This window comes from Monomorium pharaonis, chromosome 2 (genome assembly GCF_013373865.1).
Source record: "Monomorium pharaonis isolate MP-MQ-018 chromosome 2, ASM1337386v2, whole genome shotgun sequence".
NCBI lineage: Eukaryota > Metazoa > Arthropoda > Insecta > Hymenoptera > Formicidae > Monomorium > Monomorium pharaonis.
The window spans coordinates 22,193,083-22,217,335 of NC_050468.1; the positions used below are offsets into that span (position 1 = coordinate 22,193,083).

General features: G+C 32.9%; 2 protein-coding genes across 12 annotated transcripts in view; both read right to left on the minus strand.

Annotated features, from left to right (window-relative positions):
• LOC105834480 (disks large 1 tumor suppressor protein) overlaps positions 1–24,253 on the minus strand; it is a 401,711-nt gene that overhangs the window by 304,360 nt on the left and 73,098 nt on the right. The window lies entirely within an intron of this gene.
• Positions 1,105–24,253, minus strand: part of LOC105834482 — a 289,072-nt gene continuing 265,923 nt past the window's right edge. The window contains exons 1-6 of one of the 2 annotated variants that reach the window (XM_036283273.1): positions 4,765–4,947; positions 4,301–4,490; positions 4,079–4,178; positions 3,568–3,837; positions 2,140–2,365; positions 1,105–2,054 (exon numbers count right to left, since the gene is read on the minus strand). In XM_036283273.1, the coding sequence (XP_036139166.1) occupies positions 1,933–2,054; positions 2,140–2,365; positions 3,568–3,837; positions 4,079–4,178; positions 4,301–4,490; positions 4,765–4,915 (1,059 nt within the window). In that variant the 5' untranslated portion in view covers positions 4,916–4,947 and the 3' untranslated portion in view covers positions 1,105–1,932. Of the gene's footprint in view, positions 2,055–2,139; positions 2,366–3,567; positions 3,838–4,078; positions 4,179–4,300; positions 4,491–4,764; positions 4,948–24,253 lie in introns of those variants that run through there. The other variant, XM_036283272.1, reaches the window with a different exon arrangement.

Here is a 24,253-nt window from a genome sequence, read left to right on the forward strand (position 1 = left end):
ATCTCGGCTTGTTTTAAGACTTGGATTATTATGCTCGCAAAGTTCAAACTGAGGTAAAACCAAAAGCAGGATAACCTGATGATGAAGGTAAGGGGAAGGACGGAATATATTTTAAAAGTTTCAAAAGGGAGAACCTTTTTTAGATGGAGGCAGCTTTACTTCCTTTTTTTTGTGAGCTCTGACAATTTCCTCGACTTTTTTATGTACTTGGTAAGTTAATTCGAGAATTTTAAAACAGTAAAGTAACGCCAAATCTTAATACCTAAAACAAGCAGATATGTACAAAAATATCTCTCAACATTAGTATAACTATTCAAATTAAAATGTATTTACATTAAAACATTTATTTATAATAAAACAAGTTTTAATAAATTTTCAGTTTTAATTTACAATTTAATCATTAAAAAATATATAATATATAAAATAATAAAATAAATGTATATGCCTATAATTATTGCATCAAAATATAAAAATACGCTGATATAAGATACAATTGTTACTTTATTTTTAATATATATATATATATATATATATATATATTCATTTTTTTAAAATAGTAACAAGATCTTAAATCTATTATATTCAATAAATCACTATCCAATCTTTTAATTTCAATAAAACCGGTAAGCTACAATTAAATGTAAATACTACCCGGGAAAAAATATTCATATCTCATCATATATGATCATATATATTTGGTCATATCTGGTCATATATGAAAATTGGCCAGATATGATAAAAAATAATTTGCTATTATTATATATGATCATGTCTGATCACATACGATCAGGCACAAACATACATATTCGTATTAAAAATATCCGTCCATACATAATCTAATCTAGCCATATATAATTTGATAACCTCCAACATTATCATATTTATTCATACAAATTTTGATATAATCACATATAATTGCGTGTAGTAATTTGTCACTATATATTAATTTTCAATAATGCGTGGTTATTCACAATTATAAGTGTGTGTGTGTGTGTGTGTGTGTGTGTGTGTGTGCATGGTGAAAGGCGAGCAGCATCCAACTCTTAATAAGAAAATTTACAGGATTGATAGGTTTTTAAAAAATATACATATTTATTTTTTAAATTAATACAAATTGTTTTTTTAATACCTATTTTTCTAGAATTTATATTATTGCAATATCTTTTAAACTGAGAACTGTGTGGAAAATTTTGTTCCAGATAAACGAGTTTTATTATTTAGAAATAAATTATAATGGTAAAAATTATTTTATACGATTGATTGTAGTGAAAATATGCACACCAAAAGTCTGAAACATGCTACCGGTATAAACGACAGAAGTGTTGAAATAAATAGAAATTTTCTTTCAAGTAATTTGTTTGAAAATATTGCATATATTTTTGGCTCGGACATACGATTAATATTATTACTTATTAAAAAAGAGCATTTTTTTCTTATAACATTAACAACTATCATGAAAATTAGGATGAATACGAAAAAAATGTGATAAATTATAAGCATTATATACTTCTTTCATGGTTCATATTTTTTTGAAAGTAAGAGTAACACAAAATAAAAAAGTACTGTAGAAGTTATGAATAAAAATACGTACGGCAGGTATAGAGATAATGAAGTAAAATTATCTACATCATTCTTATAGTACCAGTCTGTTACATGTTGAAAAAAAAACGTTGTTTAGCCTCATTGCGAGTAGCTTTCGATTGTATGAAAATGGTATGAAACAGTTATGATATGAAACAATATATATATAAAAGTTCGTCCTTACTGTTATACCCCCAAAAACAAATTTTCTCCACATATTAGATATAATCAAATCACTATAAGTCTTCTTTATATAATCTGAACTTAATATATTTGTACTTTATGTGACTTCAATACTTAATAATTAAATCACAGAAGAAAAAAAAGAAAATATATTGAGAAAAACATTAATTATGCTCTATTTTTTCGTTCTTGTAATTTTATCTCAACTAATTTCTGAGTCATCGACTTCTTTATATTATCCGTTGAATTCACCGTCCAATGCTTTTTTTCAGCAATTTTTTTTGAGTATTCTGTAAATAAAATTTATGATTAAAATAAAATAACATCCATAAAAAGGTGTAATCATAAAAAAATTGGAAAGAATTGATACTCTACGTATAATAGCATTTTTTGCTCGTTGATGCATAGGTTCAACTACTTCCTGTCGACACTTTATTTGCGCACGGCCCGGTTGACCAGTGAAGGTGCATTTAAGAAGGGCTTCTTTTTTAAAAACTCCATCAAGAAGTTTGCGCGCAATATGGGTCGCTTGCGACGAACTTGATAAGGCGTATCGTAAGACCTTTCTTTTGCAGAAAATATTGTTTTGCAAGTGCACCATCTGAAAATATATGAACAAAGTAAAGGAAATGTTACCGGAAAGTAATTATGAATTAAAACTCAATTGACTCAGAAAAAATAATTAGTAAAAAATATATTTATTGAAATTAATTGAGTTGCAGATATTAACATTTGCAATAAAATATTCTCATAAAATGAATTGTATGAATGTATACAGAGTATTTCCAAAGCACTGTAACACTGTAACCAACCGCTCATGAGAAAATAGATGGGATCGAGAACGAAAATGTCCTTTATTTTGCGATATTTGCAATAATTAAGTTATTAAATATTATAGTCATGCAAATAAGAGAAAAGCGGTGGAGAAAAGCGCACGGCCCGTCTGAACTAGAGACCTTCTAATAAGAGTTCCCTTATTTATATTCCTTATTTCTTCTTATTATATTTCTTCTGATTCCCTTCTAATAAGAGTGGTCATAAGAATGCCAATTTTTGATTGATCCGACAATTTGCATCAATTTTCTATGGACTACCTCTAGCATGTGCGTAAACGCATCAGAAAAACCTATAAGGTTACAGAGAGAGAGAAAGAGAGAGAGAGAGAGAGAGAGAGAGATATGTCTTTCTCTCTCAAAGAATTTTGATGCAAGCGTTTTTATGGCCAGATTCTTATTAGAGGGTTTCTAGTCTGAACTATAGTACGGTCTAATGTATCGGCATTAGCTGCGCGATGCGTTGCCCTTCTCCTCGCCGCTCGCTACCCTTCACATCACCGCGCTTCTCTCTACCGCATTCTTATTTGCAGGACTTTAATATTTAATAATTCCATAATTTTTGCAAATGTCGCAAAATGATAGAGAACATTTTCATTTACCTCGATCCCGTTTATCTCTTCACGAGCATTAGTCACTGCTTTGAGACATCCTGTATAATTGGTTTTATCAATATTTTAAATTTGAACATTTTTTATTGAAAAAATATCAATGTGAACTATGCAAACGTATTATATATTATATAAAATAAAAATTTTATTATGGTCAAAAATTTGAAACAACTTGAATAATTTCCTTCCTTCTACAAACTTTATCAATCAAAAAGAAATGTTAATATCATTAATCCTACCTATAATTATTATAAAGAAATAAATAAACTTCGAATTAATCGATCTTAACACTAATGTGAATAAAAATAATATTTATAAAAGTGAGTAATTGCATTACTTTTCAATACTTATGCACTTACTGAATCGTCAAAATTTGGCCCAAAAAGTTGTTCATCATCATCAAGATTATCAAATTCGTCATCTTCTAATTCTTCATGATACTCTAATATTTGACGTGGTAGTCTTTCCTGCGGCAATTTTTGTTTGGGCATTTCATCAACAATAGAATTCTCTGATTGTTCCGATGGAGTAGTTATAACATTTTTGAGTGAGCTATTTGACAAATTCTTAGGTGGGCTATTTGACAAACTTGTTGGACTCCAATTATCTGCACTGGACAAAGTAGCTTCCTAAAATAATCAAAATTACAGATAAAATTTAGGCAAGATATTTAAAAAAATTTAATTTAGTATTTTTATATTAAGAGAAAAAAATATTTTGAAAAACAGCAAATATTTTAGCATCATTATGTATTTTTCATTGCAAGATTTGAATCTAATATTTTACATCATATAATTAATATTTTCTTCCAAAAATAATTATTATTTTAATCACATGCATATTCTAAAAAAAAGTTGAATAATATTTAACCTGACGGTTATCCTTAAAGTTGATTTCGTCTTCACTTACAATACTTAGATCTGATTCGCTGGAATACTGTTTGTTAAATTTTGTATTTGGATTTACCATTCTATAATTAAATAAAATACGAAATATAAAAAAAAATTTATTATGTGTATTACAAAGAATATTAATAAAGAAATAATAAAACTTTTAATTGATATTTTATCCTTTAATTTGTGAAGAACTTACTTTTTTTTTACTGGATCTATTTTAGCTTTCTTTTTATTTTTCAAGTTATTTGATGGCAAATCCCTCCTTGGATTTTTTCGTGATCTATTTGAAGTATTCATCACGACATTTGGTGATGATTTTGCTGGTATTTTTCTATTCATCGAGGCCCGAACTTTTTTCATTTCATCTTTTAATTTCTGTTTATCATCTAACAAAAAATACGTTTGAAGTATGAAATATTTATATCCATAATTTGTGTAAAATATTTGTTATATAGTTATTCAGTAAAAAATTTTTCAATAATAAAACACTTTGGCTAATATAAGTGAATATATAACCTTAAAAATACTTTGGCTAATATAAGTGAATATATAACCTTAAAAATTATATTATTACTTTTATTAACATAAGAGCTTAAGTTTATTTTTAGGATTTACATATGGACATATAAATGTGTATTAAAATTGATAATATAATCTTACCTGAATGCATTAAGATTTTCCCATCATAAATTTTTTTATTATAAACAAATTTTATTATATCACCCGATTTCACAGTTCCCACATCGCAAATTGCGTAATTCTCTTCGAGAATTAGAAGAGAATTGTCTGCTGAGCATTCAATTAAGAACATTTTAAAATTTTTGAAGGTATAATAAACAATAATTACACTTATAGTGAAAAATTTTATTGCATCGACAATATCACACGTGGTCACCCGGTCGCCGTACGCACGTAAAGCAACACTACACTATTAATGGCCTCAACCTAAACTGACTTATTGTTAAGGCCCCTGCACACACTTTTGTATAAAGCATAACATAAACGCATAAGAAATTCGATTGCTTGAATTTCTTATGCACTTTGCTTATCAATTTGCTTATGTACATACGTTATGTGTTAAACGTGTTTTATATATTTGACCATATTTATTAAAGTATGCATTTATTGACAACTTTGTCGATTTGAGATTGTTGGAAATTTAATTAAATTTGTTGAGGTAAGCTATAATTAATTTATAATCTATAAAATAATATTAAAAGCTAGTGCATATGTAATAAAAAAATAAATTTGCTTTGCAGACAATAATTTTTAACTAAATCAATAATTAACTCATAAAATGTCATCATCAGATGACGAGGACGAATCTCCCAAGAAGAAATATAAAAGTTGGTTAGAAAATGATACTGTGTCGGTATGTATACATACAATTCATATTCAGCAAACACAAAGTATATATAATTATAATGCGTAAAATTCATGATAATATAGAGATATAAATCGCAAAAAATTATTTTTATAATTTGAGCCAAAAATATAGTAGTCAATTCTTAAAGATTTTAATCTTCTATTTATAATATTAATTGATATTATTAATTAATGAATCTTAAACTATATCATCATAATCATAATTTACCAATGTAATTATAATATTTAATTTTTTATTATAAAATAGCAACAAAATGAGATTCTAGATATTCTTGAAATAGATGAAAAATTTAAAATCTAAGATCACCTTTTATAAATGTAATTTTTGTAAATATACATTGCAGGTACCGCTCAGAACAATTCAACGATGGCAGTCAAAGACAGGAGATGCCAACATTCCTATTACTAACCATGATAATAGTAATCTAAGGACAAGTGGCTCTTCTATTAATTTCCCAGAAAGTGATATTGAAAATCTTGATTCTGATGATGTAACCATATCAAGTACCTTAACTTCAGAGAATGGAAGTGAGATTTTTGATGTGGAGAGCAACCATGCAGATAACACAAGCAGTAGTGATAGTTTTGAAAATGAGAGTGATTCTAATGACATGAATAATAGGGAAGATGATAGCAATAATGATCATCAGCCTAGATGTCAAAATAGTAAGCTAGATTTATTATTGTATAAAAATAGTCGAATGACTCTCGACGAAAGTATTTTAACTCTCTTAGAATTATACGTACAACATAAATGGACTAAAGCTAGTTTGAAAGACACTTTAAAAATGTTGCATAAAATGCTACCAAATAATAATAAATTACCAAAAACCGTTTTCAAATTGTTTCAATATGTTCAGAATTTGGCACCATTGTTTAGTATTATTAAACACTTCTACTGTAAAAAATGTTTAAATTACTGCAGTGCTGATACAAGAGTATATGAATGTTTTTCGTGTAATGCAAACGATAAAAGTATTTCTTGCTTTTTCGAAATTGACATTTGTAAACAGATAAAATATCTATTCGAAAAACGAAATCTTGCAGAAAAATTAAAACCGCTATTGTTAAGACCCGACAATGGTCAAATTAATGATATTACGGATGGTTCAGAATATATTCGAGTTAATTCTAGAGAAGATAAACAAAAGTACGATTTAACATTGGTGTTAAATACAGATGGTCTGTCATTAGTCAAAAGTGCAAAAAGTCATTGTTGGCCTCTAATGTTTATTATTGCAGAACTTCCCGAACACTTAAGGGAATCATTTCTTATTACTATAGGACTTTGGTATGATAATTCGTGTAAACCATTAATGAATACTTTTTTAAAACCATTTTGTGTGAAATTAGAACGATGTTTTCAAGAAGGTATCAGTTGGATCCATCCACGAACAAAAGAAACATTCGTTACAAGAGTAGTAGCTCCTTTGATAATAGCCGATGCACCAGCAAGAGCTCAATTGCAAAACATTTTGAACTTTAATGGTCGATATGGGTGTAATATTTGTGAAATCAAAATGAAACAAGCCAAAAATATTAATGGTCAAAAAACTTTTCGCATCTATCCTTTTCCTGATCAAAACAAAAAGCTAAGAACTGGACAAAGAATGCAAGCTCAAGCTCAAAAGCTACTCCGAACAGGTGACGTTCATGTTAAAGGGGTAAAAGGACATTCTATTATTTCCAATCTTCCTCTTCTTGATTTAGGAACGTGCTTGTTACCTGAATACATGCACTCTGTTTTATTAGGAGTAGGAAGACAATTCATACAATTATGTACACAAAAAAATAATGAACCTTGGAGTTTAAAAAACTATATCAAAGATATTGATAAGTTTTTGTTAAATATTCGGCCACCACATTTTTTCAATCGGATGCCACGGCCTATAACAGATTGTAAGTTTTATAAAGCATCAGAATATTATAATCTGATTATTTTTTACTCACTACCAGCAATGGTAAATTATTGGCCAGATGAATATTTACAGCACTGGATTCTTTTTGTTAAGGGATTATTTATTTTGCTTCAAGAAAATATTAAAACATGTGATCTTGAGAATGCAAAAATTTTACTAAGACTATTCGTTAAACAAATTGAAAGGTTATACGGCGATCGTCAGTTAACATATAATGTCCATCAGCTTTTGCACCTGCCACTTGTAGTTGAACGATGGGGCCCTCTATGGGCTACCTCAGCTTTTCCTTTTGAAAATTTCAATGGATTTCTTGCAAAGTGTGTTCATGGCACGAAACATTTTGGCCAAGAAATGATAAACAATTTAAGAATCGCTCAAGGTGTACAAATATTGAGAAGTCAAGTTAATGTTACCAAATTATCTAAGGATAAAAAAACATCGTTACTTGGTAAAGGTATGACCATTAACGATTCTGAGAGAGAATTATTAATTTCTTACAATGTGATCAACTTGCATAGTTTAGTCATTTATGTTCAAGCGAAAATAGAAAACGAAATTTACACATCAACGATGTACAAAAATAATAGAACAAACAGTTATACGGTACAATTGAATTTAATAGATAACTCTATTGTATATGGTGCTATAAGATTTTTCTTCAAGATGGATAATATATTATGTTTTGTAATCAACTGTTTTACTGTTGAGCATTGTAAAATGTTTTATCATCCAAAGGAACACGTAAAAATAGATCATATTATACCTATTAAAGAGAATAATAATTCATTGCTTTTGATAAAAACAAATTTGATAAGATCCATGCAACACGTTATAAGAGTCGGTGACTACATTTGTAAACGACCAAATCGTTTAAAAAAAAAATTGTAGATATCAATCACAATTTGTATATATCTATGTAATACTTATAATTATGTAAAAGATATATGCTATAATAAATATCTAATATTCTTTCATTGGTTCATTTTATTCTCATTAACTGAGGGCATATTAACACATTTGATTACCGTTTACAAATTTATAATCATTAAAGTGCCACGTAAACACACACACATACGTGCGCGCGGACACACATTGCGCAGCATGTGTATATATATGAATATATGTGTCCGCGCGCGCGTATGTGTGTGTGCATCTGCGGGACACTTAAATGATTTATTAGTGAGCGGTGGTTAAATGTGTTTTATATATATGTATATATATATATATATATATATACGATCTGATTATATATAGAGATAGATAATCATATATACTAGAGAGCGTCCAAGATGCGCACAGTAACAAACGGATACCACCAATCACATTGCTGGGTTGATTAGATTCGAGTTAGGATGAATTTATAGAATTTGATTGGTGGTGTCCGTTTGTTATACTGTGCGCATCTGGGACTCACTCATATACAATTAGATATAAAAATTTATTTCCAGGTACAGTGTTATATATATTTAACTACATGTATCATTATGTCTGATCATATATGAATTAATATGATCACATTTTGTGCCATGTTAAATGTGCAGTCTGATCATTTATGGCGATAAATAATCATATATGAATATATATGCTCTATATATGGACATGTAAAATTTATACTGTTTATATTTCACTTATATATGTTCATATACTATTTGATACGAATATTTATTCTCCGGCACGGTGTCATATCTGAATAAGTGTATCATTATGTCTGATCATATATGAACTAATATGATCACATTTTGTGTCATGTTAAATCATATATGAATATATATGCTTCATATATGGACATGTAAAATTTATACTGTTTATATTTCACTTATATATGTTCATATACTATTTGATACGAATATTTATTCTCCGGCACGGTGTCATATCTGAATAAGTGTATCATTATGTCTGATCATATATGAACTAATATGATCACATTTTGTGTCATGTTAAATCATATATGAATATATATGCTTCATATATGGACATGTAAAATTTATACTGTTTATATTTCACTTATATATGTTCATATACTATTTGATACGAATATTTATTCTCCGGCACGGTGTCATATCTGAATAAGTGTATCATTATGTCTGATCATATATGAACTAATATGATCACATTTTGTGCCATGTTAAATCATATATGAATATATATGCTTCATATATGGACATGTAAAATTTATACTGTTTATATTTCACTTATATATGTTCATATACTATTTGATACGAATATTTATTCTCCGGCACGGTGTCATATCTGAATAAGTGTATCATTATGTCTGATCATATATGAACTAATATGATCACATTTTGTGCCATGTTAAATCATATATGAATATATATGCTTCATATATGGACATGTAAAATTTATATATGTTTATATCTCATTTATATATGTTCATATCTAATTTATATATGATCATATATGATGAGATATGAATATTTTTTCCCGGGCTTCTACTATTACACGATTTCCATTGTATAGAAAATATTAATTTGTATATTGCAAGAAATAAAAAATGACGAGTAGAAATTAATAGAATATCGCATCTAATGCAAATCCTTTGTAGCAGCATATATGCATGTGATGTATTTTCGTGCTTGCAGCGAAAAACGAAATGTTGCTTTCGGGTAAAAAAAAGACTCGTGATGACACGCATCGTTGTACTCGCTAATAACAACGCGCATTTTGGAAGTTTACCTCGGGCAACGGCTGGGCTAACAATGAGACCAGCCCGCGAAATTAACGCATCAAAACCACAACACGTATTAAAAAACATTACGCACAATTCGCGTATGTGTTAAATAATTTTATCTCTTTTTATCACTTTTTGTCACTCGTCACTGTGATCGCGATACCAATGTGTAAATAACGCATGAATTTGAACATCAGTAATTGCTGGCTGTTTTTACAGTCGATGGTTGTAAAGGTAAATGACATGCACACGGCATAATATATGAAGTATTTATATTCTATATAATTAAAAATTGACTATAATAATAATTAATATTAATTAATTATACATGGAATTTTTAATTTTATAAAAGATGTATAATAAAAAGTATCTCTACATATTCCAGATTTATAAAAAGTTAAATAAATCAAACGTTCATTTAAACATGTATAACTATGGAAATTGTACAGCATATGGAGATTATGAACCGTAAGAAATATCTATAAATATGCAACCGCAAAAAAAACTGCCACACGCGCATCACGTTTTAATTTAGAATATTTAATTTCATCCTATTTTATAAATAATTCAATTATTTATAAAAAATAAGTTTATTTATTTTTTCATTACTTTGATCTTTAAGAAGCTTAAAGTAATATCTTGAAACTTAAAACTAAGATTAATAAAACTGATACGAGAAACGTAATCCGCTTACAAAATACGCGATAATACTTTAAGCCTTTTTTGGAAAATTTTTTCTTTTTTCATATAAAATGGTAATAAAAATAACGCATAAAAATCGATAACGGTAAAATAATCTTAATATTTCAGATTCTTTTCTTAATTACATTTGTATTATATTATATATCAAATCATATTTAATTACATGATATTTCTGCGCATGCAACGAATTGAAAAATGTCTAGACGTTGGGTACACTTTTCTCTTTGATTATTCACTCAGATTAAACTCTTCGGTACCATTTTACAACCTCTCTGCAATCCTTAAGCGTTCCGTAATCGTAAAAAAAGAAATTTATCGGAGAGGAACGGCCGTCTCTGTCGTTTCCAATTCCCTTTGTGGGCAGTGGTCGGAGGTACAGTGCCACATAGAAACGCCGTACAGATCTAACGAGCAACCGTAAGGGTGAAGTGAACTCGATGCAAACTTGATGGCAGGGCACGTTGTTCCAGGCGTACTCGAAAACGTGGAGAAGGGGGTAGCATACGGGTAACATAATGCAGATTCCGGTGCGCGATTACGGCGGTTTGTGCAGGCGGTACAAACAAACCCGCGAAACTTGTACGTGCTCTTTGACGGTCATTCATACGTTAATAATTTTTCAACAAAAGGTCACAACTACGAGTGAATAGAGCAAATGCAAGGTGAAACAAAATTCGACAAAGATTTTCGCGACATTAACGTCATCAGTTCCGAGAGAATTTGGTAATTTAATGGAAGAAGAGAGACAGCGTTACCTTTTTCTACGTCAATCGATGATATCATAACTTTGAGTATCTATAATTGTAATCAAATATATTTTCAGTTACAGTTTTAAATGGAGAGTGCAATTTATACTTTCCTGAATGTAAATTTATTTAACCAGTATACATACTTGATAAAAAGTCGATACGTTTTTATCACTTTACATTTTCTCGGAATATATATATATTTTTTTTAACATATTAACGTTGAGAATACTTCAATTGCTTATATTATGTTCTCGCATTTCTCAAGAGTTATTAAAAAAGTAACACTTTTTTTTACAAACAAGTTTGTTGTAATTCTAGAATAGCTTCATTCCTAGGCTTACGCAAGCAAAGAGAAAGACTAGAAAAGATGAACGAAAAGGGAGCTGCTGCCCGCATTCGGATTAAAATGAGCGGAAAGAGTGTGCTTTTCAGTGTGACACAGGTGCGTTCGCATCGCTGCATACAAAAAGAATACCTTTATATTTTTTCCGCTGTCTTGGTCACTGCTCTTTAATCGTTCGTGTTTAAGTCCCCTGCGAACTTATCTTCGCTGCCGCGAAGAAGACGATCTTAGATAAGCTCTCCGCTTATAAACAATGCCCTTTTTTTTTCTTTCACAAAGAATAACTACAAGTTAGCGGTGCTTCTCTCAGCGTTTTAAAGCAAAGATCAAAAAAGTAAGTTAATGTCAATAAATCTATCTAAAATTTGCAAATACTTTGTTCTTATTCATGAACTCCTACAGTTTATCGCAACACATTTTTTTTTCAAATATTTTTAATATTTTATAAACTTTGCGTTTCTCATAAATGCCCTACAAGTATCTCGCGAATTTTGGAAAATTCGATATTAAGATATAAAGTTTGATGTTGTAAAAGGGAACATTCAGATGTCAATAGATCAAGAGATTGAAGTTACAAGAATTTAAAATTTAGCACGATTGCACACGTGACAGATATCACAGCAAAATTTCACAAAATCAATTTAGTCATTGTGCAAATTCCCTTTCACAATTTTCATTAAACATTACATACTTTTAATGTTTTAATTTTAAATAATTTGATAAATTAAAAAATAACTTATTTAATTTTATTCCTATCTCTTAAATAATAAAATTTTAAATAAATAAATTTAAAAGAAAAGTGTCAGTCAATCTCAAAATAAAAAAAATATATAATTCCAATTCTTTGATACATTAGTATTTGAATGTCATGCATTATTTTTAAAAAATTCTATATCAAATTTTATATTAAATTTTCTAAAGTCCGCGAGATACGCTACGTGATAAACTCTCTCCTTGTCAATTTCGTAGAGTTTGCACGTATAAATTTAAATGATGCACGTGTGTCGCTTAAATCTACATCTTAATTCCTGTCGATATATTTGTTCCTTAAAGGCAATACATTTATCTCGTATACGTAAAATATTATTGCACATCGTAGTCGTAACGTTCGCAGATAAATCGCGGGCACGTCAAGAGGGTTTACCTTCTTCTTTTTGAGCTTCGGTGAAAAATTGGTTTATCGTCACCCCAACGGCCGAATTAAATTTCGGTTGCAGTGAGCGGAAACTATTTCACATTTGCACGGAATTCGTTTTTCCGAGCCGCCGTTCGTGCCGCTGTCAACGTTCAGAAAGTTTTTCAGAAATAAACTTTGCTTCCTCACCCTTCCTCTCATTTCCGACCCCTTCTCATCACCGGACATCTCTCCCGCTTGTGACGGTTTGATGGGATACTAAATTTTCGTTAGAATTTTTTATTCAACTTTGGAATTGAGCTGCATCGTTACGTATCCACGTCAGTGGAATTGTTCGTAAATACTGTTAGTTTTATTCTCGACGGGCACAAAAATCGTGATAATCGTGATAATCGCAACAAATATCTCGTACATAAAATTGTAAAAGGGATTTGACCGAGCAAAGCTGCATTGTACAAAACATCGTTTCAGAGTTGAATTTTTGTAACACAGTGAAAAATTTTATTAAGTTTCAATGCAATGTTTATTTTTTTTCTTTTGATGCAATAAATATGAAATTCACGAAAAAAATAAAAATTTAAAATTTAAACATTTTTGAAATTTAGTTATTATGTTTAATATTTTGTAAGAAATATATATTTAATAAATTTGGTTTATAACATTTGTTTAAAACTTTCTTTCGAAACATTTAAAACTTTTACAGTAAAGTATAATTTGTTAGTAAGTTAGATGTTTAATGATCTAATAAAATATTCTCAATGAAAAAGATCTATTTGTTATTTTTTATCGGGCTTCTCGCGCCACAGAAAATGGAAAAGTTATAGAAGCGACAGAAGCAGTCGCAATTACTCGTTGACGGAAGTTCGCAACAAACAAGCTAATTGTCAAGATTCTTTGTACCGGTGTAACTGTCACGCAAACGATTATTAACAAACTTTGTAATTCGAAACAAAATCCCGACGGCGTCGAGTAGGCCAATGAATACACAAGTTCGCTGGCGTAATATTAATTATTCTATTATTAATTAGAAAGTTTGCAAGGCGCCTTGAATAGCGACTGTCCGATATATTAGTGTGCTCCTCTACGAAATTAAATGAAACGTCCGCGCGGAAAGAAAAGCACAACGGTAATCCTATTGTGAGACTGTGAAAAGGATGAAGACGTATATTCTTTTGTGGAATATACCGCGAGTCCTTCAAAAGATGGAAACAGAAAAAGAGGATTTCACGATTATATCAGCGACAATTTTTGTACCATCGTGTTGCGCATGTCGAAATAAGTACTCTGCTATATCAAAAATTTGCATATTTCCTCGCCCAATGCAAATGCTGGACTCATTTTTGTGTAACCTTTCGCAACAAGATTCTCTACGTTGTGTATTTTCCATCTAATTCGATCGAAATGTTTGGGAAGGGGTGAGTGTAATTTAGCTCCGGTTGCCACAGAAACGGCACCCTTGTAGAAAATGTAAAAAAAAAAGCGATGGAAAATGATGCCAAGTTTGCTTGCCAGATTCAGATTCCGATAATGAAATTTGCACAGATCTCTCACGAGGTTCTTGCTTCGTTACGTTCGTTGCCCGCTCGCTCGTTCTAGATATCAGCTTTATAATTCGTGGTAAATTTATTCACGCAAGGACGTTACATATGATCGTACGAGTTACGATGATTAACACGTCGCTTGCGGCGTACGTAACGTCGTTATCAATAACACAGGAATTCAATAAAAAAAAATCCCGCGAAAGTAACGACCGTGAACAATACCCGCCGGTGAGAATAACACGGTCCCGTACAGTCGCACATTGATTCAATTTGAAAATAGAGGAGCGCTTCGTTTTATGAATCCGAAAGAGAGAGGAAAGCTTGCGTCGAAACGCACGATACAACCCGACAAATATTTATCGAAGTAACATACAGAAAAAAATTAGTATCAATTCAATATGCACTTATTTAAGCAAAAATAGAAAAATTTCTTTAAAGAATTTGATAATCTTAAATTTCGGCAAAATATTATGTTTATTTCAATATTATAATAGCCATCTAAAGAGCACAACACACGCACATACAATTGTTTTTATAATAATAGTTATTAAGATTCCATTTTTTTGCAGATATTGTTATTTTTATCCAATATATTTTTCTTGATAAAACCATACAAAATACTTTATATAAGCAAAAGTTGTGTCTATTCAAGATTAATAAATTCTTTAAAGGAAAATTTATTTTGCTTATGAGACAATAATTGTAGGTTTAAGAATTTTTTTCTATAAACGGAATAATGCGCGCACATGAAATTGGTTACTTATGCGGTTTATGTTACCATTGCAGTTTTTCGCAAGAGGAAGAATCTTATGAATATTTGTTAGCATCAATATTATTAAACTATTTATTAGTTTAATGTATTTGTATATAACGCGTACGTCGGCTCACGTAAGAAGAATTGCGTTTCAAGACGTCGCGTCGTCGCCCCTATTATGCCTGTCATCGCTGCCGTACATGCACACGTGCAAATTTCTACGTGTGCATCCGTGGCATATAGGTAACGCCTGCTATTGTGTCGTGACCCCGGGACAGAGCGTCCACCTCCGCATTGAATTAGGGCGTTGCGTCTCGCCGGAAATTGCGTCCACCCGGACTGATCTGATCCCCGGCGAGGCACACGGTGTCACGAGATCAATAAAATGTGCTCTTCAAAATCAAACGAGTATACGGACGCGACGGGCGTGTGGAATGCGTTCGAAAATGATTGTGTGAAATGCTCATCGGTTGCGAATACAATAGACAATGCACGAAATAACTTTAGTTTTACATATTCGAACGCGCACACACGCATCGTGTGTTCGAAACAATTCTGATTTGTGTTATAATTTCAATTTTGCTCTCGCAGTTTTTCATTTCGTATTATATTCCTCGAACGTATCGTTCGATATTCTTGCATCCATCTCACCAATGTGCTTAGTATTACTTATTCGATAATTTCATTCGATATGTGCGCTGCAATATCAAATATTAATACTATAAATAATTTACAATATTGTACTATATTTCTCAATTTTATTTTCTTTAATAAAAATATTATTTGCAAGCAGTTATGCTGCAATATGGATTAATTATTGAATTAAACAACTATTTGAATCTTAAGAAATTGAATCTTAAGAAGGTCAGATTACTCGAAATCGTACTTATCTTTGATAACTTTATTGAAGTATACTGAAGTATATATCGCTTTTTCTCGTTTTTCAATAACATATTTAATATACATATTGACTCTCGGTAACGATAAGCATAGCAATCTTAATTAAAAAGCTTGCCTTCCTATTGGATGAATTTCTGTAAAAAAGAATTCGAATAAAAATTAATAAAATGATAACTATAAACTCAATTTTTACAACTAAAAATTTTAATTTTGTTAATATTACTATGAAACGACGGTTAAAAAAAAATAGAGAATGCTTCAGCTATATAAATTATAAGTATATATTTGTTAATAGAAAATGTATTTTTCTATTCTTTATATATCTTTATATATCTTTCATAAAAATTCTTTAAAAATTTCACTATTATATGTTGATTCAGTTTGTCACAAAAAATTGTCAAAGGTTTCGAACACAATTTGATTCTTCAGTCAAGATATAAATTAAGAGAAAAATTTTTGTAAAACAGAATATTTCACAAAGCGAAAACAAAAAGCTTCGAGAATATAAAACACAATATTTTATTTTTTAAATTCCAATCTAAATTACTCTATCGAGTGCAATTTTAATTTAACGTATTAAGGACGAGAATAAAGATGAGAATATAGTGCGCGCGCATATTTTCGTCAAGAAAGATTAGCACATTATTTTAAACATTCATGAAATAATCCAGAATCAAGGACGTGTGATTTTTGGTGCAACATGTCCATGCAATATCCATCAATCTTGTTGCAAATAGGTCCTTCAAGATGTAGAACCGACGGTGCATTTATATGGCTCGACAGTAAAAGAATATTTCACGCGAGAATATTTCCGCGTCGATTCACGGAACGCACTTGTTCATTCCTCGGCGCCGGCTCCGTTTCGCGCAGCACCGCGCAGCTTCCGCGAAATTAAGCAGCTCACTGTCGTGTACCCGATTACATTTTTCGCCCGGTGAAAAAAAGAGACGTCGGCAAAAAGAATAAATGTCGGCAGCCGTGAGAGAGAGTAACTGGAAGGATGTGCGCGATGGCACCCTGCCATTGCAAGAAGAAGTTTGGCCGCCTCATTGACGTCGACTCTGCTGCTCCCCGAGGGGCTTCCCATCCTTAAAGTGCTCCCACTTGGCTTCCTTCGCGCAGATTGGCGGCTGGAAAAACGTGAATCTACCACCCGACCTTACCTCGTTATAAAATTCCACCGGAGTAGAGTTTCCCGGGGGACCTACTAGATTTGATCTCTTTCGTCGCTTCTCATCGCGATTCCCGCTTTGTCTTTCCCTTTCGCATTTTGACAGATCCGACAGTCCTCGACCCCCTTTACATTGGCTTTCGATCCCTTCGGAATAGAGGGTGCTCGCAAAGGAAATTCCATGAATTTCGAATAAGTGATAATCGAGTGAGAATTCTATTCGATTTATGATCTCTGTACGATATTCCATTCACGGCGAGCGTCACGAGAAATCTTTATTAGCTACGTAAATAATTAACAATTAAATGTCGTTCGTTGCATCTGTGCGAAGAATTATTCCGAAATCTAACGCATGTGGTTTTATATATCCCATTGTAAAATAGAAATAGAAAATCTCTGATTAGCGGATATTAATCTCACTGACAGAAGCAACTAAAATAATTTAATTAACCGTGTATCGATAATTAATGCGCTATACATTCTCATTAAATCACTCCGCGCCAACAATCTCTTCTATTTCGTATATCATAAATGTAAATGCCGGATCAGTTTCAATTAAAATTTCTCCTGGCTTCGGATAAATTTATCACGGTCCATTATTCGACATCAGAATCATTATCACGATTAACGTCACGCACTGATCACCGCAACCCGTTCGTTTAGCCCGTCTCTCGTACATTCAACATTCCGCGGAAATATCTTCGGCACAATAAAATTACGAAAAAAAAGCGAAGAACATGACTCGCGGATCTCTCAAAACATTAGTTATTTGGTACCTCCAAAATAAAATAATTATTAATTTTATATTAATTATAATAAATAATATACTATTAATATTAATATCTATAAATGACGTGTATTGTAATACACTTGCATAATACGTGCATAATATATATTAATGCAATAATATAATAATAATTAGATAGGCAAGTGTTCATCAATCCGCAGAATAAAACAGGGTCGGTGCATCTGCATTTGTGAGTGCATTATCTCCCCAGAGTACACTTTCCTTTTTTCCAAGCTCGATCTGTAGAAGACAGTCGACCATCAACATCGTTCCCTATGTTTTTGCGGTTTATTTTCCATTCTCTCTTTCTCTCTCTTTCTCTTTCTCTCTCACACTCTGCTTGGTTCCGCATAAATTGATGATTACACTGTACGACCGGGAAAAGAAGTAAAATCTCTAATGGAGTCGTGTTCTTTGTGCAATTTGCATTTGATATTTCGCTGGAAAAATTGATTTCAAGTATAATAGCCTATTTCTAGCAAATGGAATCAAAATTTTTATTACGAAAAGAATGAAAATGAACAAATTTTTTTTAAAATTCAATTCCATTCTTCGTATAATCGAGTGTAAAAATATAAAGAATTAGTTGTTTTATTCGAGTTCAGTTTTAAGTAATAATAAACAATATTTTCAATAATTCAAATATAGAAAAAGGTATTGGCTCCTAAAGTCACAACCTTTTATTTCGCGGAAACTAAAAATTATTTTGTATTAATATTGATAAAAACATTTACTTCGATATTTTTTGCTCAGAAATATGCTAGGGAAATTAAAGAAATAAAAATCCATAATTTATAGCTTTTCTCTAAACAAAATTTTTCTGTAAAATCTATTTAACCGAATCTAATCTAATATAACTTGCGCGCGCTTTGTGTGTGTGTGTGTCTGTGTGTATTTAGTCGTGCTAGACATTGCATTTTTTGAAAAAGCTTAAAATATAATCGAATAAAAAATATATTACGTTAAAGTAAAAGAGACTTTTAAGAATTTTTACATATTAATATATAAATATTTTGTATAAATAACTCATATTAAAGAAAAAAAAGGAAAATGTAGCTTACTGTGCCAATTTTGAGACCTAATTTTCTAGATACTTTTTTGAGTATGTTGTCAAAACATTATTATATATTAACTGTTATAACCTCTGGTAGAAGACACTTTCTTACATTTATGTTTTTAAAGTTTCATTTAATTTTTATTTAAGAAATATTACTCAAAAACAAAGTGATATGCCAGTATTGCAAGATTTACTGTAGACCTAATTATTAACAATATGTCAATGGTAAAAATCTAAAATGCTTCTTTTTAATTAGAAGATTGAAGTTTTACTTTTAACAAAAAATGTTATAATAATAAAGACTCATCAAAAATTGAAGGATTAAAAGTTAAACATAATTATTTAATAATACAATTTATATATTTAAAAAAGCATTTAAAGTCAAACTTTTAATATTTGGGACATTGTCAGTAAGCCATTTATCCTGTAAAATTCAAAACATATTATTATTTATTTTCTTTCATTTAAATAAAAAAGTTCTCTATAGAGGTCTTTTTCAAGGTAAATAAAAAAGGTTTTTCAGACTGATAGAAATTAAACCGATGTGAGAGGACAGTGGATAATGACCGATAACTATTTCCGGTGTCTTTGAAAAAAATGTTCTTCTCGTTAACCATTTGAGTTTCTTTGCCAGATAGTTCGTTAAGTATAGTTCCTGTCTTGATACTCGTCCAACAATCTCGGCGCCTCTAAATTTTTGGCGACTTCGTAAACGATGCTGCCCCGTCCATGATATTCAAGTAGATCGTGACGAGAATTCTTCATAATGATCCGCGCAACGAAGATCTTTAATGAGCTAAGCATAACAATTTCTTTTGATTGCACATTACGCGGTTGATATTACCCTACGCGTACAAACTGTTGCGAGCAAGGGAGCAATTCCTTTTTATCGCACACTATACGATGTTTGATATTAGTCTGCATGTATGAAGAGTAAAGCATATATAAATACTTTTTTCTTCAATAACAATAAACATATTCCCGACAATCATAGTATTACAATACAACAAACGGTCCGTGTTATCGAATCATTTTACTGAATTAGATAGGCATTTGTTTCAATAAGTGGTAGTCGATTGATTAGCCTGATAATACGATGAAACGTCCGATTAGTAATTACTGAACGATCAAATCGCGGAAATGTTTAATAACGCACGGCTGTCAGGGCGGTCCGTATTTAAACATGCATCATGACACACTCAATCCCACATCGCTCTCAACGCCGCATAAAACGTTCATCAATTAAATCCCCTGCACGTGCACGTGTCTCACGTCAAATTTTTCTCACCCACGAGCGTACACACGCGAATCGACATTGGGCAACAATTTGCGCGTGACGCATTTGCGCGCGTAACTTTTCGGCGGCAGCAGTTGGAGTTGTTGGCAGCGGAGTTAAAAAGTAGCCGGTATATATATACGCTGCGCGAACTTTCGCGCTGGCTTCATTAAATTGATAATGGATCGCATTCCGCGCGCGAGCGGAACACAATAGACGTCCGGACGTTAAACGACGCGGCATTAAAACTTGCCGGGGCGACATCATGGCTGCTCGCCGTGCGCCGTACCTTCACCGCCCTGCCTACGTAACGCGGGATACGTAACGCAATGCGTGCCCGTTATACGGCGCGCATTAACACCCCCGTTCCGAGGGCGGAACGTTGCGCGGCGAAATATCATGCCGGGGCGTTTTACGATATCTCCCGCCGAGTCGCGCCCTCCCCGCTCCCGTTCACCCCTTTGCACCAGTTCAGCTCTACGTTGCAACACCGTCGTGACGTTACGGAGCGGCTCTGAATATTTCGACTCGGAATATTTCGACTCTCAACTAATCCGTCGTGAACGCGACGCGACGTTTGTCTCACGCTCTTACAAATTTATCGTCGTTACTATAATTCGGCAATGAAAAGCAAAATGATAATTCGATTGACTCCCGATTATGTAATAGCGGACGTGCAAGAGTCGCCGGATCGCGTAATTCTGCATAATGTATACGCGGTAATTATGGAAAATTATTGGGAAAAACCGGAGCGCTTATGTATTCGCGATTTATTGTCAGCCGATTAAGCGCGATGCGAAATCTACGAGGTGAAACTCGGCGCCGCCGCCGCTTTTCATCCAGCCGATTACTACACATTCCGTGCGAACGAACGCAGCACAATGCGCAATGGCTGCCTTAAAGCCTCCCGTCGCGGAAACTGGACGCAAAGGAAAGTTTCGCCGGCGAGGAAGAAACCGAGTGGCTTATTGCTCCGTCGCGAGTCGCGTATGCCGCAAAAGTTCGACGATATTTTACTGCCCCTGCTAGAAATTTCAGACTCTTCCTCGCTATCGCTACAGTTCGAATCCCAAGAACGGGGGGATTCGAAATCGAATGGCAAAGAGGAGCGGATGACGTCGGGTATTTTATCTCTTTTATCGCAATAGCGTCAATAGTGCGTAACATAATAATAATAATTAACTCTCAGATATTTGAAATATTTGACTTTGCAATTATTCAGTGTAATATTAAGATACAAGCTGTATAGAGATCTCAAATTATATTTATGTATATATATATATATATATATATATATAATAGTTTTTAATTACGTTACGTAAGTAACATTGTACTTATTATGATTATAAATTCCACTCTACTATAGTAATAATATAGCATCATAAAGCACGCTGAAATGCGCGCACAATACGGTCAGAAAAACTTTAAGGGATACAGCGGCGGACGGCGCGGCGGGTTCCGGACGGCAGTGGTAAACAATCGATCGAGCCCGGCAAGCGAGCGATCGCGAAATATACGGACGAACCTTCGGTATAACCGTGGAAAAGAGAACAACGCGCACACATACACATACACACGCACGCACGCACGCACACACAAACACACACACACACACACACACACACACACGCATGCACAAACGGATATCGAGCTCGTATAAAGTTTCATTTCCAGGAATTCAATAATCGCTTACATCGCAATAATTCGCGAGCCATTCGATTTTGTCTTATCATCGTCCTCGTCGCCGTCGTCGCCATTGTCGTCGTTCCGCAGAGGGTCCCGCGAATCACGTTGAAATCTCGAAATCATAAGTGGGTACATAATACAGAAACAAATAACGGTAATGCGCTTTATGAGAATAAACGGCGAAGTCGTACGTATCGCGAGGTGAATTCAAAAAAAGGGACGCGGCACGAAGACAATACAGCGATATTATGGACAATGCACGCCAACGACAAGTAAGCGTTATAAGCCTGTATTCACGACAATACTCTTATTAAAGATTGAAAGTAATGATTTTTTTCGCTGGGCAACAGCAAGCAATATTAAAATTCGCAGATTTTTTTCCACGTTTTTGCTCTCAATTTATTCCATTTTATTTCTCATTCCCTTCGACATTAATGTCGGTGGAAAAAACGATGATTCGACATAATGGTTTACTACGCCCTACACATTATGCAGTTTGCATAATGCATGACAGGTGGTTATGGGGCCGACGCGTGCAAGTGAATGGTGCACAGTTCCGTACGAGATAATTGCGAGGGAAGGAAGTGGGAGAAAGGGAAGCGGCAGCGGTGTTCTCATCTTACAGGGGTGTTACTTGTAACTCAGATCGGCTTCACGGAACGTAAATTGAGATCTATCTCGCCTGGGGAAGGCTAATTAACTGGGAATCAAATGTCGGCCCCATCTCTCCTGGCGATGACTAAAGCGGGCTTTGAAGCGGATCGCTGGCCGGATCGTAATCCCGGGAGAAAGGACAAAAGAGCGGGTTGTAAGGACACGTGGCGCACGATCCCGGGCCAGCTGTAGTGAACCAACGTTAAACGATTATTAGTGCGAGAAGCGGCGAATATTTCGTCCACTAAGTACTTTCACGTCTTAACGAAGTAATTGGGAGGGATTATATGTAAGGCTCGATCATTCGCGCTCGGGTAACTCCCGTGGAAATAAAATTTCTTCGGAAACGGAACATCTGCTTGGCATCCATCTTGCGCGACGGAAAACTTTGGGGGACGTTGAACGGTATGCAACGCCTTTCCGCTTGGAATATTCAGCGCAGCGCATTATAAATTACATAGCACATAAATTATTTACTTGAAATTAAAATTCTAGATCTATTCGCAAATTAATTTCATCCCTCCACCGTTTAATTATATGTACATTTCGTATATATATCTTTTAAAGTATGTTGCACGTTGCATTTTGTTTGTATGTATATTTGTACCATAATTTGTTGTGAAGGAATAACTTGAAAGATAATTCAAGCAAAGGGAGAAACTGCTGCCTAATTTTTTCCATTTGCGCTCCTTCATATTTATGGAGTATTATTGCGTCTTATATGATATTTATGGCTAAGGCGCTCTCGACCGTGAGCTAGTTAAATTTCTTGGAAAAACATTTTTAACGAAAGTATCCCCGGTATTACATCAGGAGAGTACCGTAGGGTTGAGTACACAAAGGCGGCAACTAAGATTTGCGAGCGCAAACAACTTGTCGCTATGTATACGCATAGCGGCAGTAGCGAGACCTTTAAATCAAGGAGACAATTGCTTTTGTCTTAAACAGCCACGGAAAATGCATTCGGTTTGCGCCAATTGGACAAGCGTAGTTTTCTCAGTAAATTTTGGAAAAAGTATTGCAAACATATATGCGAACGTATAATTTTTTGCACAACTATATATCCGCGCGAGATTTAAGTTCCTTTCTCTCGTTTAACTAGCTAATTTTGCCAGATTGGAGAATGTCATCTTTATAACGCGTCGATCCCGAACAAATGAAAAAGAGTGGAGCACCCTGGAGAGTAGTTACATGAGAATATTCGCGGAACCGATAAAAGTTTTCACCAAGAGACCGGAGACAGACACCAGCTGCGGTTTGCCTGCTATTATCAGTAAATCGCGCATTCAGATGTTTCTTCTCTTCCTCTCTTTCTCTCGAAAACTCTGAAATCACGTTCAGCTCTTACTCATACTTTCACCAATGGGGCCGCGATTTGTTTGATTAATTTAATGACAATT